The sequence below is a fragment of the Agelaius tricolor genome, unplaced genomic scaffold (genome assembly GCF_023055355.1).
Source record: "Agelaius tricolor isolate 1412-34295 unplaced genomic scaffold, bAgeTri1.0.p SCAF_3, whole genome shotgun sequence".
Lineage (NCBI taxonomy): Eukaryota > Metazoa > Chordata > Aves > Passeriformes > Icteridae > Agelaius > Agelaius tricolor.
This window is the reverse complement of record NW_027269263.1, coordinates 60,073,138-60,092,062: the sequence shown is the minus strand read 5'-3', so window position 1 is coordinate 60,092,062 and position 18,925 is coordinate 60,073,138. Positions and strand designations below refer to the sequence as shown.

At 36.7% G+C, this 18,925-nt stretch overlaps 1 protein-coding gene across 3 annotated transcripts in view; it reads left to right on the top strand.

Moving 5' to 3' along the window:
• The window catches only part of CACNA2D1 (calcium voltage-gated channel auxiliary subunit alpha2delta 1), a 367,656-nt gene that overhangs the window by 162,815 nt on the left and 185,916 nt on the right, over positions 1 to 18,925 (top strand). For all 3 annotated transcript variants that reach the window (XM_071424021.1, XM_071424020.1, XM_071424022.1), the window contains exon 4: positions 11,239 to 11,298. In XM_071424021.1, coding sequence (XP_071280122.1) covers positions 11,239 to 11,298 — 60 coding nt within the window. The remainder of the gene's footprint in view (positions 1 to 11,238; positions 11,299 to 18,925) is intronic.

Genomic DNA, 18,925 nt, shown 5'->3' with positions numbered 1-18,925 from the left:
GGATAATGCTTCTTGTTTGTGTTCTCTGAGCTAGAAGGTGGCAATTAGATTTTCATACAGAGAAAAGTGTGAGACATCCTAATTAAACACCTTTTGGTGGAAGTCATCATACATAAACACAAACCTCTCGTAGTAGCTATCAAATGTGTCACCTGTGAGAGAAATACTAAAAACAATCTTAATTGTTTGTTTTTTTTGTTTGATTGTTTGTTTGTTTTGTAAGAAATGGAAGAAAATTACTGTTTGTATGTCAATTCAGATCTGTACATTAGTCATGAAGACAACCAGTGAAATACATTTCTTAAGCATAGCTATAGATCATGTACATAATCATAGAAAAAGGAGGAAAATAACTGAAAGGAAAATACAGTGGATTCACCCAGAGGATTAATCTGATGGACTCTGCTGTTACTAAGCATCTAACACTAATGTTTTGTGTGACTTTGGTCACACTTTTTGGTTATATCACCCTTCTGCTTTACTTTCCTTTATGTGTTAAATACCATTAGCAATATTTGCTTCACAATGGATGGGAAAAGTTATTAAATACTTCTGACAATATGCATTAGTTTTACAGCTGGAGGTTTTACAATGAAAAATAGTATTTTTTCCCATATAATTCCATTTTAAAAGTCTTACAGTGCAGAAATATGATTAATGAGTGATGGTGTACCTTAAACAGTTTGTATTTTCTGCATAATCACAAGAATGCTCTGAAAGAGACTGTTCTGCCTGGAACAAAGAGGTCATAAATTGTCCAGTGCATGACAAAAGATGCTGAAGAGAAATCACGACCAACACAATGCATGGAAATGTAAAATAAACCATTTTCAGCATTCTCACCTTACATTTTTTGTCTACTTTTAATTTTAAGGTGTTTTTACATTACAGTCTGGAAGAATGGAGGATAAGAACAAGTAATCCCATTTAGTCCTTTATAGAAAAAGTTTAAGTAACAGAGAACCTTAATTGCTTTTAAAAACTTGACATGTCTACACTTGAACATTAAAACTTGAGCCTGTCCAGAGAGAGAGAGAACATTGGGAGTGCAACACTTCTTTTAAAACATATTTGGGAAAGTTTAGAAGCAGCTTGTTATTACCCTCCACGTGATAAGAAGGAAATGCAGAGGCTTTGGGGGTCCTGTTACCCCAGCTCAAAGCCAGGCATAGCCAGGGGTGTGTTCCCAGGGTCCCTGAGAAAATAAAAATCACTCTTACACTTTGCAGGGGGAAGGTCATTTCCTTCCCTTTGCACTCAGTTTTCTCCAGGACTCACAGTTAAACACTTTCTATTTCTTTGGACTAGAATTCCTTCCATTAGGGAAATGTTGCCTGGAAATAGCATGCAGTATTAATGGATCCTTTGTTTCTGCTGTTGCCAACAGTAACGTGTTTCCTTGGCTCTCACCCCCTGACTGCTGATCAGATCAAGTTGATTATTCAGCAGCTAGAGCCCACCACCTGCTCTGTTTTGTTTTTCCCTGACATGCAAAGCTGTTGAGACACTATCTTGCCTTGTTAAAGCTACATTTGGTATGCAGCTACAGTTTTAAGCAAATATGTGTATATATTTAAAAAGTGGATTCAGTTTTGAACAGACTTGTAATAAGTCAAATTCCTTATTCGGTTTTATACATTGGAGTGCTGAGGTGAACATGCTGATTTTCTTCTAAAATTCACAATTTCATTCCACTATTCGTGCTGTACATTTAATTATTAATATAGTTGCATTGTTCATAGGCCCATTTCTGGACATTCTGCTGCAGACTTCAGTGCTGTCTTGATTTTATTATAAATCATTAACTACTTGGGAATTTATCATTATAGTGTAGGTTATAAATGTGTCTTAATGAAATAAATCATTTCTGTCGTGTTCTGCAGAGGAATAGATGATAAATGAGCTCTGTTCACTCCTGTTATTTCTGGAAATTCTGGATTTTTCTCTTCTTTCTATAAATACCCATCAAACTCTGAGAGCTTAATTTTGGTGGCATGGCCAGAAGAGGTATTTGCTTATCAGTTCAGCAGGGATTTTAAATCTCCAGCTTTATGATCTTCTTTTGGGATTACAGCAGCATTACATCTAAACATCTTTTGTAGCACACAACGTGTGAGTAAATCTGGAACTTACTACACTTCTCTATATTTAGTGCTTCCTACCTAGCTGAACTCCACTTTCCTAATTTTAGCAGAAGCTATAATTTTAAACAAAAATATTCCAGTGTTTTGAATATTCAGTATATATTTAATATTGTTATTGAGTTCCATTGACAGTAAAATGATATTATTTGATATATTGTTACTAAATTCACATGAAGCTTTAGCATTCTGTGAAATTTGTTGTTCTGTTTGATTATATGATGAGAGAAAATGAAACTGCTCTTGCATCCCCTATTGAATTAAAGGTAAATGACTTTGGTGTTTTTCTTGCATAAGTGATGCCAGTCTGTATCAATGTATTCTTCTCCTTGTACTTTGCAAGGAGGTATTTAATTGATTTGTTTGGGTTTTTTTTCTTCTTTTCCCTTTAAAATAAGGGAGTTGTATGTACATATTTCAGTTATGTCTGTTCCTATTTGGATATTAGTCAGATTTCAGTGAATCTGCTGACATGTATAAATTGGTAGGTTATATGTTGTGTTGGATTTGGGTTTTTTTTTCCTTTATGATTGTTTTAAGTGCATGACTACTGAGGAGGTATTAAAGGAGTTGTAAAGCAATCTGAACTGTGCCAACTTAATTTTTTTTTAAGTCAGAGGAAAATTACCTTTATGAAATTTTAGAACACTTTTTTTTAAGTGAGGTAATTTTGATATTTCTAAAACAAATTATGTAGTTATGATTTCTTCTTGAGCGGATAGAAAGTATGTGAAAAAAAACCAGGGTAACAAGTCATGCCTACTCAATATCCATGTCATTTTCTAATCATGCCTGTGAAGTTACTAGCTCAGCTGTGAAGCTTAAAAGAGTTTCCCAAGGCAGGCAGTGAGCTGGAGCTGGTGGTGTTATGCAATTTGAGATTTGTTGGAGCAGTTGGCAATTTCAGTCTAATGGTTTCAGCGTGTGTCCTTCACTTTGAGCCTGTTTAAAAATATAACACTAATGTGCCTTACATTTATGCCATATGAATTATTAGAGTGAAAATGTAATAAGCTCTAAGGGGTTTAAGCCTCTGCAAATGAGAAGGATGAATGATGTCTTAAAAGAAGTGGTCTTCTGCTACTTTTATATGCCACTCCAGTGAAATTTCACTGCCAGATGTCAAGATGCATTTGACAGACTATCTTACTCTTCTAATAGTTTTTCTTCATGCCTTTATCTACAGTTGTCTCTATCATGCTCCCTTGTCTACAGAAACATTTCTGGCAGTATCAAGCTGTCACAACATTTCCCAGCTTCTCAAATCTCCTGATTGCACACATCCTAGAAATATACTCTGGCTTGGAAACTGAACTTCCTTCCTCCTTCCCCCTCCCTGTAAATGTGGAAATTCTGCTTCTCTACCTTCTGATGTGAATCTACTACACTGCTTTTTGCTGTTTAATGATAGTTGAATATAATAAATTTGTACACCCCTACTGCACCATATTTATTTCACACAAATAATATTTCATGCCTCATGGATGGGACTCAGTGCTCCAGTCAGAGAAGACAATTTTATGCTCCCTACATTCTTCATTGTGGCTGTATTTGATCTGTTCTCTGGTACTCAGGTACTCCTCCAGCAGTGCCTTTGGACCTGTGGCTCATTTTTCCCTTTGACTGCTCATGTAAGGTTTCTTTTCATCAGGTACCAATGGCCTTACTAGTTCTAGTAAGGATTATGGACATTAGATACAAAGCTGAGGTGACTCCAGTGAGTTTTCAGACAGCCACAAACTTGACATCATCCCCTGCAACTTCTGCAGGCTGTGCACTCACCTAAGTGCATATCAAGCTAAACCACTTTTCCACAAGTTTAAATGTATGGGGTTTAGCTTACTTATTTACTTATTTATTTATTATTTAGTTTTTTGGGGTTTTTTCCAGAGATGACTTTCAGTAGTGCATATAGCTCCAGCTCTTCTGTGCTTTGTTTTCAGGACAGAAACAAAAAGTGACAATATCTGTACATTTGACTACTTCTGAAGGATTTTAGATTCTTTCTAAAACTTGAATGAAAACCCTAATATATAATATTTGAAAGACTCTTCATCTCTCTTTTAGGCCTTGAAGTACTACCACTATGCCACTTTTTCCTTCTCTTTTTTTCAGTTTGCTAGGAACTAATATAAGAGAAGAGGTATTTCTAGTTCATGTTTAAGGGAAGGGCTGCTATTATGTAATGGAGAAGTGTCACAGTGACAAATATTCTTTGGGCTTTATCCTTTCTTACTTTCCTTCTGTGACACCTTTGTCAGTCACAGGTGATTGCACGTGACACTTTAGGCATCAAAAGCACGTGTGGGATGCATTTATTTAGGGCATCCCAATTTCAGTTTTTCCTGTTGAAATAAATGTGATTAGTTATGTCAGAAAGTGTTGTCTTTACCTACAATATTGTAATCTCAAGTACTCTAGTTCAGATTTTATTTCCCATTGATTTCTGATCTTATTTCAACCAGTGGCTTGATTTGCTTTGGAACAAGAAGACCATGAGTAAAAGTTCTCTGTAGAGAATCAGCCTTTTTTTTCCTTCTTTCATTGAAGTAAACAAGGAATAAAGGTTGTCTTGAATGACAAAGAATGACTTTAATTAAAACAATTAACAGATACTGAAAACCTTTAAAGCTCTGTCTTCTAAATATGTAGATGGTGATAAGATTTTTTTTTCCATTAAGTTACTTTTTAACCAGCATGACAGCCTTTCTTTCTTTCTTCTTTCTTTGGATATGAGGTCATCCTGTTAGAAAAGCTGATTAAGAAGGTCTGAAATAGAGTTATTTTTCATATGAATAAAGCAGAAATGTCTTGAAATGCATTAGAAAAGCAGACGAACTGGAAAATACTTTTCTGCTCACTTTTTAATTGAAGTTGAGTTTTGTAATCTACTGCTGAATTAGAAAAAAAATAAATGTAGCATTTTAGGTTGCTGTTAATTTATAAAGTGGAAGACAAGGATTGAAGTGTTTGAACTGTTGTCCAGAGTTGTTAACATAAGCTTTAACATTAGCTTTTTAAAAAATTGTGCTAATTCCCAGTTGTCTTAAATTATATATACATTTAGGCCAGTAATTTTATATGAAGGCTGCTTTTTGTAAGTATTACAGTGTCAGCAGACCCCTGGTATACCCTTTTTCCATATGAATATGACTCAACTGCTGCCTAGGATGACAAAAGTGAAACTGTCCCCAGAGAGTGGCTGAGGAGCACAACGTGCACATTCTGTATGGAATATAGGAGAGCAATATAAACACAGTCATTCTGTGACCTTACATGCTTCAGATATCCTCATTAACAGAGCACAGATCACATTTCCATCATGTGGCACAGCAGATGTCAGAGTAAAGAGAAGCTGTGACTTTGCAGTGTAAATATATAAAATATAACCAAGATGCAGATCAGCAAAAACCAAAAAAAACCTCACACACACAAAAAAAAAAAAAACAAACAAAAAAAAACCAAAAACAAACAAACAAACAAAAAAACCCCAAAAAACCAAACCCCAAACCAAAAAACTATATTTGGTCACTATATTAAAAAAAAATCTTAAAAATATGTTTAAAGTTCTAGTTACCCTTCTGCTGAAGATCTAATCTACTGGCCTTTATCTAATGGATTACAGCAAAGCTTAGGAAAAAAAGTCCTTATTTGACTTAGGGAAATATGAATTATCATGGGAAATTTTGTGCTTCAGTGTTAGTGATCACAGTATTTTTTAAGACAAACAAATTTACTTGAGAGAGGAAACTTTAAAACTTTTCCTCACAATTTAAATCAGCAAAATTGGGCATGTCTTTGGTTCAATCTAAGACAATGTTTTATGGCTGGGACTGTCCTATCCAAACTGACATGCCTCAGCTTCATCAAATCTAGATCAGCTTTTGTGGTGATAATTATTATCAGTGCCCACTTTTTAGAAAGATCATATAGGAAATATCTTTATAAATAACATGCAAAAGGGTGGTCATCCCCTACTAACCCTTCCTGTGCCCCACTGGAAGTATGGAAATAAGACAAAAGAAAATAAATACAGATGTATTTATGTGAGGGTTGCTATCTTTAGCACATCTATGCTCACTTTTGGGTTGCTGACCTTCCAATTTACAGTTATTTGTTGAGCTCAAACTTTCTGTGTGATAACCTGGGCGGTTTTTTTATACAATTGGTTACAATTATTGAATAGGGTAACTCATGGGTATTCATTGCCAAGGATTCCTGTGAAAATATAACATATGCTTTGCATGTAAAGAAAACAGAATGAAGGTAGAATAGTTCTAATTTGTTTTAATATAGAATGTAACAGCTTGCTGAGCTGAGAATGTAATCCTTTGGACTTTGTCAGTCTCTATTAAACCTGCAGTGAAATAGCACTATCAGTCTTGCATTGACACTTCAGACACCAATATATGAGCCTTACAGAATCTCTTCCTCATGCTGTAATTCATATCCAATTCATAATCAACTATGGAAGAAAAATATTTCTGTTTCAGACACATATATGAAAACTATGTATTAAACCACTTTTACACATACTTCTTGTGGCTTTTGTGCTGTTCATGCAAGAACAGGTTTGAATATTTGGGTAATATTTTACAATCAGGACTTGAAGGTCATTCTGTATTCTATGTTGTTCTTTATAAGCTTGATATTGAAATATTTTTCCATTATTCTTAGAATAACCTAAAAAACCCTTAGATTTTGTGTTTTAAAAAGTTTGTGAGGTTACTGATATCTGTTAACTCTTAAGATTACACATTTTATAATAGCTTAATATATCAAGATCTAGTTGAATATTATTTTCAAATAAAACAAAGGAGAATGGGAAGCACAAAAAAAAATTCATTGTACTGAATATAAATTTAATTGGGCCATTTGCTGACAGAATCTTGTGCTGGCAAGGAGGAGATAAAAATATGACATATATGTAAGAAAAATGAAAGCTGGAAGATGAATAGGCCTGCTAGGCAGTTGATCTTTACAGATCAGATAAAGATTCTTGCTGTCTGTGCTGCATCAAAGGCTGCCTTTCAGAGATAGTAACATGAACTTGGAAACTGGGGACAAGACCTTCGAAAATAGAGGGTTTTGAGATTGACAAGCAGCTGGGCTTTGGATCTCTTTTAGTTGTTTTCCTTTTCTATTATTTGTATATGTTTTTGTGTGTATAATCTTTTATAATCTCTTTAAAAGTTAAAGAAAGATTCATAGGCTGGTGGAGTGAATTAACACTTGCACCTTATCTAGCTTTTCAATAGCTGTTTTCCTTTGAAGATAGCCTTTCTCTTTGAAACATATAAGGAAATCTAGTGGCAGGTACCTCTTGACTCCTTTTAAAGTTTGATTAAAAATATTTATTTTTGAGCAGTGACTGATTTCTAAGGGATTTTTTTTTTTTTAATCGATGATCTAATTATTCTGGAAATTCCTGAGAATAATGCACACTGCACCCTACTAAGGAAAAAGAAAAGGAGGAATCTGTTCTCATTAATAATTTTTAAAAAAAGTTTAAAATAAATGAAAAAAAGAAAAAAAAATAGAAGTAATTGTTTACTCTAGGAAAATTTATCAAACAAATTGCAAGTTTAATCAAAGTGTTTCCAAGCACCTTAAATTTGACATCAGTTACTGTGTCAATCACACTGGCTAAATCTGGCATCAGCTCCTCTGATCCCTTACTTAAAAAGCACCATCAGACAGGTGTCAGGCATCCTCCAAAGGACATGGATAGATGCTACAGCATTCTGTTAGCCTTTGCAGCCCTCTCTCCCTGGTCGTGGTTCCTCAATTTATTTACTAATTCAGAGTAAATCTGTGTTCTCCAGCAGACTGCACGAAGTAGGGTTCTTTAAATATAATGAAGTAAGCCAGAACACTTCTGTTACATGTTAGTTTTTTTTTTCTTTTTCCATTTTTAGTTTTGTTCTGCTTTTCCTTCTCTGTATCAAAAATGCTATTAAATAGAGCTTTGTTCATGACATAAAAACATCTCACAACTTTCATCTACACAGCAAGCAATACAGAGGGCATGGAGGAAGAAATTATTAAAGGATAATATGTAAGAATATTGTTTAAAACCATTTCTTCTTATTTTCTTACACATAAAAATTCATACCTCAGGATTTTAGTATTTGCTGGAGAAACCTGTAGGGAGCTGCAGTGGGTCATGGTGTTAAAGAAGCTGTTGCCTTGTTACACCCTCATTGGAATGAGAGGAAAATGGGAAGCTCCAGGTGTCAGCCAGCTGTTGTGCAGCTTCTCTGTCAGCATTCCCCAGAGACTCCTCCATCAAAACAGGGAAGGCCAGGCCTGACATTTGCATACCTCAAAAGCAAGCAGGCATGATTTCCTTGAGATGAAGAATTGGACTCCTCGTGTCACAATAAAAGGCACAAGTAACTTGAGTTTGCTGAACTGCCCGGCTGTTTTCGGCCGAGGAGTGTTGACACAGGGTAATATGAGGTACATTCTAAATATACATTCCAGCTAAAGTATTGGATACATTGCAGATTTTTTTTTTTTTTTTAATTGATCAAATAACTGGAACAGCAACAAAAAAAAAAACTTCTTTTTTGGACAGTAGAGCAAAAGATTCTTTAGGGAAGCAGGGATGAAGAAATCAAATGGTATCTCAACCAGTTGCTGGAACCTGTATGCATGGTCCTGTCTTGTTGTCATGTGTACTTTCATTATGGTGTCAGGTTTGGGGTTCTGGCAGTCAAGGAACAGTTGTTTTCTCATTGGCTATTACTGTTTCTTAAACAGTTTGCTTGCACTTTCATATAAGCTTGATTATCATTAACAAAGCTCTGTACACATGCCCTGAATGCCAGCCTCCCATTTTGGAGGCTATTTTAAGGTGTAAAGCATTGTAGATATTGCAACCATTTTAGATGGTTGCTTGGGCAGTTAGGATGGCCTCTAACTAAAACCTGACTGAAAAAAATAAGAATACAATTTTCTGAGGGATATTCTTTTTTTTCCCTTCATTTGAGACAAGAGAAAGCAACCCAAACCAACTTTTTTTTTTTTTTTTTAATTTGCTTTAAGCATTTTTACTTTATAGTGCAGATTATCTAAGAAATCTACCATTTGAACTGAGGAACTTCAAGCATGGCCTCAGTTCTTTCCATGGAAAATTCTTAGTAGTGTTAGTGATGAGTATATATTTCTCTCCATAATCCATTTATCATTTTGTGCATTTGGGTTCTGCTGTCTTTTGTGGTTCTTAGAGAACCTTAAGGCAATGGAGCACAGTGTGAAGGAAATCTGAGGACAGTGTTAACTGCAGCTATTTACACATGTAGCAAGTGTTATATCTTGCTTTGCTACAACCTGGTGAAATATGACTTAATCATCTTGAATTTATCAAAGGATATGCAAATTTAGATACAGAATGGGCTAGATTAAGTGCATAAACTAGATGGACAAAGTTGTTCCAGTGTATTACCAAAAATGAAATGCTGTAGATGTTTGTCCAGTGCAGTCAAGAGAGAGTTAGACTGTGCTTTTTTCCAGTATAATGTATTAAATGATATCACAGTTTTTCTTTGGTTAGGGTGGTACTTGGTTACTGTGGATGTACCTCTAGTGAGCTGTGCCTGTAAGATGCTGGTAGCTTTCTGTTAGCTAAGAATCATTTGGATTGACAATAAAACAATTGAGTGGGGGGACACAATTTGTGGCAGTAGAGGACACAGTTGATGGTTTTTCTGGTTTTAAAGAATTATTTCAAACCGAAAAATAAGGAAAAGGTCCTAAGTTCTGATTTTTGAAATGTGTCAGTCATCCTGGAAGCTGTTAGAGCAGGAGAGCAGCTGTCCTCAGGGGATAAGGTAGCACAGGCAGTTGCAGGTCTGAGGTGAGGTTCTGACAGAACCATGTCTGGAACTGCAGCTTTCCTGGACTTTCTGGTCATATTCCTTTTGCTGTTGGCAAGAACTGACAGGGTGACTCCGCTGAAAGTGTGACTTAGACACCAGAGACACCAGTGCATCTTGTGTAAGGATTGGTCTGAATATTAAAAGGGTCATCAGACTTATTGTTACACAGTCAGCATTTTCATCCTTATCTGGTGGATATAGTCAGGGGGTGTCTCCAGAAAGGGACCACGACTCCTAAAAAAGAGTTGCTAAAATTTTTCTTGGGCTGTAAAATAATTTATTTCTGAAAGTAAGTCACTCAACAATTAGGACATGGCTGAGTCCACATGAACTGCATTCACACCAGGTAGCTGCTGCTTCAGAGTGAGCTGGCTTGCTGTAGGGATGGGTGCATCTGTGGGATGGGGGATCAGTGTGCAGCTTTGCTGGAGTACATGCATTACCATGGCAAATCCTATATGGAAAATTGTAGTGAAGTCTTAAGAGTTGTGCCAAAACAGGTTTTTTCTGGACTTATTAGGAGGAACACATCAGCCAATCTAATGGATGTATCTGTACAAGAGATTGATTTGAAAGAGCAAATTCCCGTGCTTTACTTTCTGTGGGGCTAAGTGAAAAGACTGGATTTATTCAAAGTATTAAATATGGGTGAATGCCCTCTAGGAACATGCCTGTTACTCTCTGCTGCTAGTTAAATCCATGAGATCAGACTCCAGCTAGTCCCAAATTACTGAGTCTTTATGCATCCCTAATAATCACAGGGATTTCAGGAGTTTCTATAATTGAAGCTAAATGAAATAACAGAGAAATAAATGTCCATAACATGGTGTTTTAATATTTTAATATATACTTGTCATTAGATAGTAGATTAAATTAATGCACATAAGACAAGGTAGCATGTGTAAAGAGAGGGTATTTTCAGGAGGATGTTGATGGATTTTGAACTTAACTAGAACTTTTAAAATTATATTGGAATGAAAGTTAAATTTTCTAATGCATTATGACACTTAAATATAAAATAATACAGAAAACAGCTTTTTTTAGAGGGGATGGTTCACCTTGACTCATATAATTTTCAAGTAAATGAAAAAAGCATAGATATAAAATTTTTAGAGAGCAAATATGCATAGGAAAAAAGTAAAATATAAAGATTTTTTTAATGTAAAGAATCAGTAAAGACTAAAATTTATGTTCTCTCTCTCTTTGTTCTTCAGCGCCTTGCTAAAGAAGCAGAGAAGTACCAAGCATCACATCAGTGGAGGGATGAGTTTGGGGTAAGCTTCAATTTTTCTCCTTTTAACCTTCTTGGATTTTTCCTCTTTGAAATGTTAACTGTAGTCTCACAAATATGTTGTTTATATATCTACTACAGAAAGGGTTACTGACTATGAATAGACAGTCTATTTAATTCCATAAACAGAGTCTCAGTCAGGGTGTCTAGAGAATAAAATGAACTTTTCCCTTCAGAAGCTCCTAGGGAGCTTCACAGACCAGGTCTGTAGCTCTGAGTTGTACACAAGACATCTGTTTTGACAGACAAGGAATGATTGCAGAGAAGACATTTGAGTGATGGTTGCTATCAGTTAAAAGTGTGCTTATTCCAAACACTGAAACAGAATCATAGAAAAGATTTTTACAAGTTGTCTTTTTCTTGTGTAAAGAGAAAAAAAAAAAAAAAAAAAACAAGCAAGAAAAGTTTAATACAGAAGGATTTGGTTATCTGCATATCTGCATGACTTGGGAGTCATAGGCTTTTTTATAGAATCTCTTTCCATATTTTAATAACTGCACCTCTTCTTTCAATATTCTAGTACTGCTGAAAGAGGCCCCAGCCTGGTCAAACATTAAATTATCTTCTTTATTCATTTCAGGCTTTACTGAAAAAATAAGTGACATGATTTTAAAATGTACAACCTTGATGTTTTTATTACCAGTTTGGCTAAATGAATATTTTGCTGCATGATTATAAGCCTCTTAATTTTAGGCTATAGTTCTTGGCTAAGTGTCAAAATAATTTACTGTGCCTTTATTCCATGTTCCTTCAGAAATTAAAGCAGATGGTACTTTTACATGATGCTGCTGCAAATCTGAACTGTGTTTGCACATCCATGAGAATCATTCAGCACACAGTTAAATGCACAGTGGTTTTCTAAGAATGTTGTCATGGTTTAACCCCAGCTGACAAGTAAGCACTGCACAGGCACCTGCTCACTCCCAGTCAGGATGGGGGAGACAATTGCAAGAGTAAAAATGAGAAAACTCGTGGGTTGATATAAAGAAAGTTTCATAAGTAAAGCAAAGGTTGCATGCAGTAGCAAAGCAAAACAAGGAATTCCTTCACCACTTCCCATGGGCAGGCAGGTGTTCATCCATCCCCAGGAAAACAGGGTTCCTTTGCCCTTAATGGTGACTTGTGAGGACAAACACCATTGCTCCAGAAGTCCCCTTTTCCTTCCTCTTCCTCCAGTGTTACACACCGAGCATGGTGCTGTATGGCATGGGGTATCCCTGGGTCAGCTGGGGTCAGCTGTGCACCCCCAGCCTCCTCACTGCCGGGGCAGTGGGAAAAACAGAAAAGGCCTCAGCTGCACAAAAACAGTCCTCAGCAATAAAAATAAATAAATAAATAAATAAAACCACACCAGAATTAGCAACACTTTTCTCAGAACAAATCCAAACTCTAGCCCATGCTAGCTACTATGAAGAAAAGCAATTCTAACCCAGTCAAAACCAGCAGAAATGTTCGTTCTGATCCAGTGTTACTCAGGCACTCGAAGATCTGAAAACAGACAGAAAAGCTCATAAGGTCAGGCCATGTAATTCAGAGAGGAGTGACTGACTTCAGGAGTACAGAGAGTGTGGACACAGCCTGAATGCTTTTAACTGAGCTCTCTGCACAGGCACAGCCTCCAACACGCAGTAAAACACACAATGCATGTTCCATGGAGATGCTGTAACAAGAATGCTGCAGCGACCTTTTCTGCTAATCTGTCTCTCTTGTGACTGGAAAACAAAACCTGCAGGCTTGATGGACTCAGTGCAGAGCTCTGTGAATACAGTCAGAATCTCATTCTAATCATTTTGCTCCTGTGCTATATTGTGGCATCATGTAAACACCACCTTAGCTTTTGTTTTTCTTTTTATCCTTTTTTTTCACAGTACAAGTCAGTCACACCAAAAAGGTTTCGGGTTTTATCTGAGTTCATTGCCAAGGAGACATCTCAAAATATTTTGGAAATGTGATTTTATATTGATGTTGTAGTTCAGGGAAAGGCTATGGTCAGTATTGGAAAAAAAAATGCAGTTGGATTTATAATAAAGTAACTGCAAACTGAGATTGTACTTTACTGTTTTGAATCTGGATCAGAACAGTGTGCACCATATAATAACCTTGACATTAGGTCATGCAATTAAATTTCAAATAAATGTATTAAGCCTCTTATAATTTAATTTGTTCCATTTTTGCCAGAAGTAATCTTTCTTCTCTTCTGGCCTACTTTTTAGGAAATGCTTTCTCAAATTAGTTTGCACACAGATCATTATGATAAACTTAATTTTCACTGGAAGAATCATTCTCCTAATGGCTGTGATGGAAAATAGAAGATAGACTGTAAAACTTTCTGCAGTTAAGCTCTTCTGATAGCATTATGAATGGTCTATATGGTGCTGCATGAGGTTCATTTCTCATCTAGGATTTAGGTATGGGTGATGAAAGCCCTTCCAGCAGCATTGCACATGAGTCACTGTAGAATGGAACTCACGGGACAAGCTATTTCTGCTTCTAATGAGCTTGTGATCAGCAACGTCCTTGACAGTCAGATTGCAGATGAATAAAAGCCTATGGAGTTTTCAGGAGAAAACATCACAAGCATTCCTCCTGGGGAAGTGTATATGGGCTGACTTGAGTGGGACTTATGCAGAAAAGAAAGGGCAAAGAAGGCTGACTGTGAGACCAAGGTCTGTACAGAGCTACAAGGGATGTGTCAATCAGAAAACCACCAGGGTGCCTGTTCTAACACCTTACTCTAAATATGAGTGGGTTGTGCACAGTTCACAGCAAAAGAAACATGCAAGCATTAAAGATTTGATTTTCAGATTAATTTCACCATATAATAAAAATTCATCATCTTAGATACAATCTTTTGAAATAAGCTACTACAGGGAAAAAAACAGATTTATTCCCACAGACTTTTTTTTTTTAATTTCACCTAATAATCTAGTGTAAATACTGTCCAAATTGTCTAAAGTAAAAAATTTGTTTGTACTTTAGAGAAATAGTTAGTAGACTAAACTATTTACAGACATACAGATCCACACCTACTAAAATTCTTTTTTCTGTACTATTTCTAATTGAATAAGAGTATAATTTCTTCTAATATTTTACGTACAATAGTATATTAAATTCCAACTGTTTCAAGCAGACCAAAAAAGAAAAACAAACCAAAAAACTTAAATTTTGAGTCTTTTATAAATCATGGAATCACAACATGGTTTGGATTGGAAGGGACCTTAAAGGTGATCTTGTTCTGACCCTGTTGCCATAGGTAGGTACACCTTCCACTCAGAGCCTCATCCACCCTGGCCTTGAACACTTCCAGGGAACTTCTCTGGGAAATCTGTGGCAGTACCTGACCACCTTCACAGGATAGAAGTTCTTCCTAATGCCTAATCTAAACCTGTTTTCAGTTCCATAGAATCATAGACTATGCTGAGTTTGAAGGGACCCATTAAGATTATCAAGTCCAACTCCTGGCTCTGCACAGGACACCCCAAGAATCACACCCTGTGCCTGAGAGTTGTCCAAACACTTCTTGAACTCTGTCAGGCTTGGGGAGGTGACCACTACCCTACTACACTGAAACAGATGGGCTGTTTCAGTGCCCATCTGTGGGGGAACTCTGGGGGAAAAACCTGTTCCTTAAATCCAACCTAAACCTCCCCCAGCTCAGCTTCAGGCTGTTTCCTTGGTATTGTCACTGATCACAGGAGTGAAGAGATTGGTGCCTGCCCCTCTGCTGCCCCGTGGGAGGTTGTAGAAGACCACACTGAGGTGTCCCTCAGTTTCCTTTTCTCCAGGCTGAACAAACCCAGTGATCTCAGATGCTCCTCCTAAGGATGCCCCTGGCTTTTCTTTGACCATTCTCTAACATCTCAATGTCTTTTTAATATTGTGGTGTCCAAAACTGCCCCCAGCACCTGAGGTGAGGCTGCCCCAGTGCCTGGCTGCTGATGCTGTGCCTGAATCCCCCAGGACAGAGCTGTCCCTCCTGGCTGCCAGGGCACTGCTGGCTCATGTTCAACTTGCCATCAGCCAGGACCCCCAGGTCCCTTTCCCCAGCTGCTCTCCAGCCTCTCATTCCCCAGTCTGTAACACAGCCAGGGTTGCCCCATCCCAGGTGCAGAATCTGGCACTTGCCCTTGTTAGACTTGGTGAGATTGGTGGTTGCCCATCACTCCAGGGTATGGAGGTGTCTCTGCAGGACCTCTCTGCCTCTGAGGGAGCAGACAGATCCTTCCCAGTTTGGTGTCAGCAGCAAATTAACTTAGAATTCCTTTGAGCACTCCATCCAAGACATTAATGAAGGTGTTGAAGAGAAGCAGGCTGAGGATGGAGCCCAGTGGGACCCCAGCAGTGACAGGTCCCCAGCCTGATGTCCCCCATTCACTGTCACCTTTGTGCCTGGCCTGGGAGCCCATTGCTCATCCACTATGTAACTCAGATATTCAGCTGTGAGCTGGACATTTTGGAAATCTAAAATGAGTTAAGAGTGTGCATCTTACATATTTACCATTAATTTTAGCTAAGCGACAAGAAAAAAATATAATTGTGGATATGAGTATTTTTGTTAATTAAATATCAAAACACTTTTGGAAATGACTGATTAATTTACTAAAGGTACAAAGCTATTCAAAGTAATATTAATTTATAATAGTAATTAAGAATATCAAATATCTTCTAAGTAAAAAAGGGAAAAAAGAAATATTGGATTGTGATGTGTAATTTCCTGATGAAGCACAAAGTTGGTTAAAATTGTTGAACTGCAGTTTACTCGTATGGCCCGAAAATAATACTTACCTGTTAGAAACTATGAGGTCCTAAGAGAATATTTGTGAAGTTTATGAAGGCAAATCAAAAATGCTTAGCTTCAGGCAAATGGAAAAATCCCATTCTCTGTTTCCTTCTGCATTGATACTGCCCAATTCCCCAGCTGCCTGTACAGCTGGAGGAATTAAGCCTGCTTGAATATTTAAGATTAAAGCAGTTACAACTCAGAGGTACAAACCAATAAATCTAAATGAAACAGCCTTGTCAGTTTGCAATTTCTTGTATACTACAGATTGAAAGGGGGATGCTTTTGACAGTTGTGATCGTCCAATTATTTTTCTGAGATAGAGACTCATGAAAAAAATGTATGCAAGCTGAAAGAATGAAAGGGAGAATTCTGTATGAAGTAATTGCTGTTATTCCTCAAATGAATCTTCTACAATTACATTTGATACCACACTTGATTGCCTTGCAATGGTTGGTTAACTAAAGCAATTTTGTTTCCAGTTGGGTTGCTGTATTAATTGTACTTACACATGTAAAAACATAAGGGATATCTCATTGGTATTTTAAAAGGGGAGTCTGTATGGATGGCCTATTAACATCCACTTATTTATATGGAGACTGAAACTCAAACTTTTAAGACTTAATTATCATATAAGAATGCCACATGAAAAATTCTTTCGATATGCTTTCTCTTTTCACCAGTAGTGTAATTTTATTTTCTTCTGTGTAAGTGATTTTTTTTTACCTCTTGGTAATTTTTAGACAGCATTTTCTCTGATAATAACATGTAGGCTGGTGGTCATGTACCAACTGGGCTTAAAAATAATGACAAAAGGTCATGGGAATATTACTTTGGAAATATGGTTTGTTTATCTTTTTCTAGTAGAAATTTTGGCTGCATAAAACTGTAGTGAAAAGTTGCTCAGCCAAGAAACAAAAGACGAAAATGATAGCTAAGATAAAACAAGTTTCCTATCCCCAGAGTTGATCCAAGCAGTGACCTGCAAGAGCAGAGCAGTAGTAGGTGTCTCTGTTGTGTTGTGCAGTTTGAAGATTTTCAGGACTGTCTGTAGTTTATTCTGGGTGTTACAACAATGCTAAAACACTGTATCCTAAAAGCCTCAGCTGGAAAACAAACAAACAAACCATGAAATATTCAGCTTTGGCATGGTTTCATTATAAAGAAGCAGTTTACTAAACATATTTTGCCTCTTGAGAGAAGGAAAACTCTGTGAAGAAAACAAGCTAGAATCCTTTTTCTCTCATCTCTTCAGAGATATGATACAGTTCTCTCATGGTTTGTACCTCTGATAATTCTCTTTTGTGCCAAGAGCATCTGTGAGAAATGATGCAGCTGAGATTTGGCACCAGACCTGCAGTACAGGGAACCAGCCCTCACAGGTGCAAAGTAGGTGTGGGATCCTTTCCTAGTAAGTCAGGGATACTTTATAATTTTGTGAAAGTTAGAATACTAAATTACACTTTATAATTTTGTGAAAGTTATAACACTAAACACAGGCAAAGTATCAAAACTGTCAGTATCTTCACACAGAGCTTTGATCCAAAACTGAGTGAAATAAATCTTCCATTAATTTTGATTCATTTTGGATAATGCCTCACATTTCTAAAGTGACTTCTGTGACTTGAAAAAAACCCATCCAAATGATCAATTAAAATGGACAGGTTTTAGGGAGGACAATATTTTATTCTCTGAAGGGCTGTGTGCCACCTCTTTTGGGACCTGTAGCCTTCATTTGTGTATAATTTAAATTAAATGTGTCCTATCTCACTGAAAGGAATGAAGTACCATTTTTCTGCCAGTGATTGCACTTGGACATTTTTCTACCCAGAGCATGAATTTCTGTGTGTGTACTCTGAGAGTAATAAGAAGGTGAGGTAAAGAGGAAATAAGGATAAATTCTATTTACTGAAATAGGGTGGGTTTAAGGGTTGTTCTGATGTTTAGCTGATGTTTGTCAAATCACTTACACCTTTTTGAGTAATGGACATTCACTGTGAATGTTCCAGGAACAAACATTTCTGCAGTTCTCTAGAATATTTGTCAAAGTGAGACAGGAGAATGATGGTTACACTTTGGAACACACTGACTTCAGCTTCCCAGGATCTCCATCATTAGTGAGGAGAATTTTATCTAAGTGCAGAAATCCACTGAGAACATGTCCATGCTGAAGGCTCTTTGGAGATGTAGCATAAACCTCACCAGAATAGTGCAGAATTTGCCTGGTGTTCCCTCCTGGGAGCCATTGGCCTCTGTTTGCCTGTCTGTCCCCAACATCCTGCCCCCTAATGTTTGATTCTTATTTCAAAAAGTCTCAGTGTGCCTTCTTGTTTACAAATATCTAGCAGGTACTGGTTGGATAAAAGAAAAACTTCTTAATGGAAATTTAAAAAAATAAAAAATTGGAGTAATTAGAAATCTTTTTAAGAGTAGAGTTGCTTGCTACCTTGCCTGGATTTTTATAACTTCCTAGAGTCTCTCAGATGAGTCTTTCACTCTAGAAATCATTGATTTTCCTCTCAAATATGGGCTGCCATAGGGCAGCTCTTCCATGCTTCTGTTCCATTATATATCTGACACAATCTTGTATGAGAATTGCACCAGTGAGTGTTAGTGTGATTAATCATACTGGAATCCTTGATTTCTCTTTTCTTTCTCACACTTTAAGAATTTTAACCGATTAGAGAGTTGATGAGGAAGACAGTGGTAGCAGTACAATTAATTAAGAATTTGATATAAGAATTAAGATTTAATATAAGCAGGGATATAAAATGTGTAGCTATAGAGGAGCTAGCTTTTAGTCTTTAGATACTGGTTATTTACCACCTTT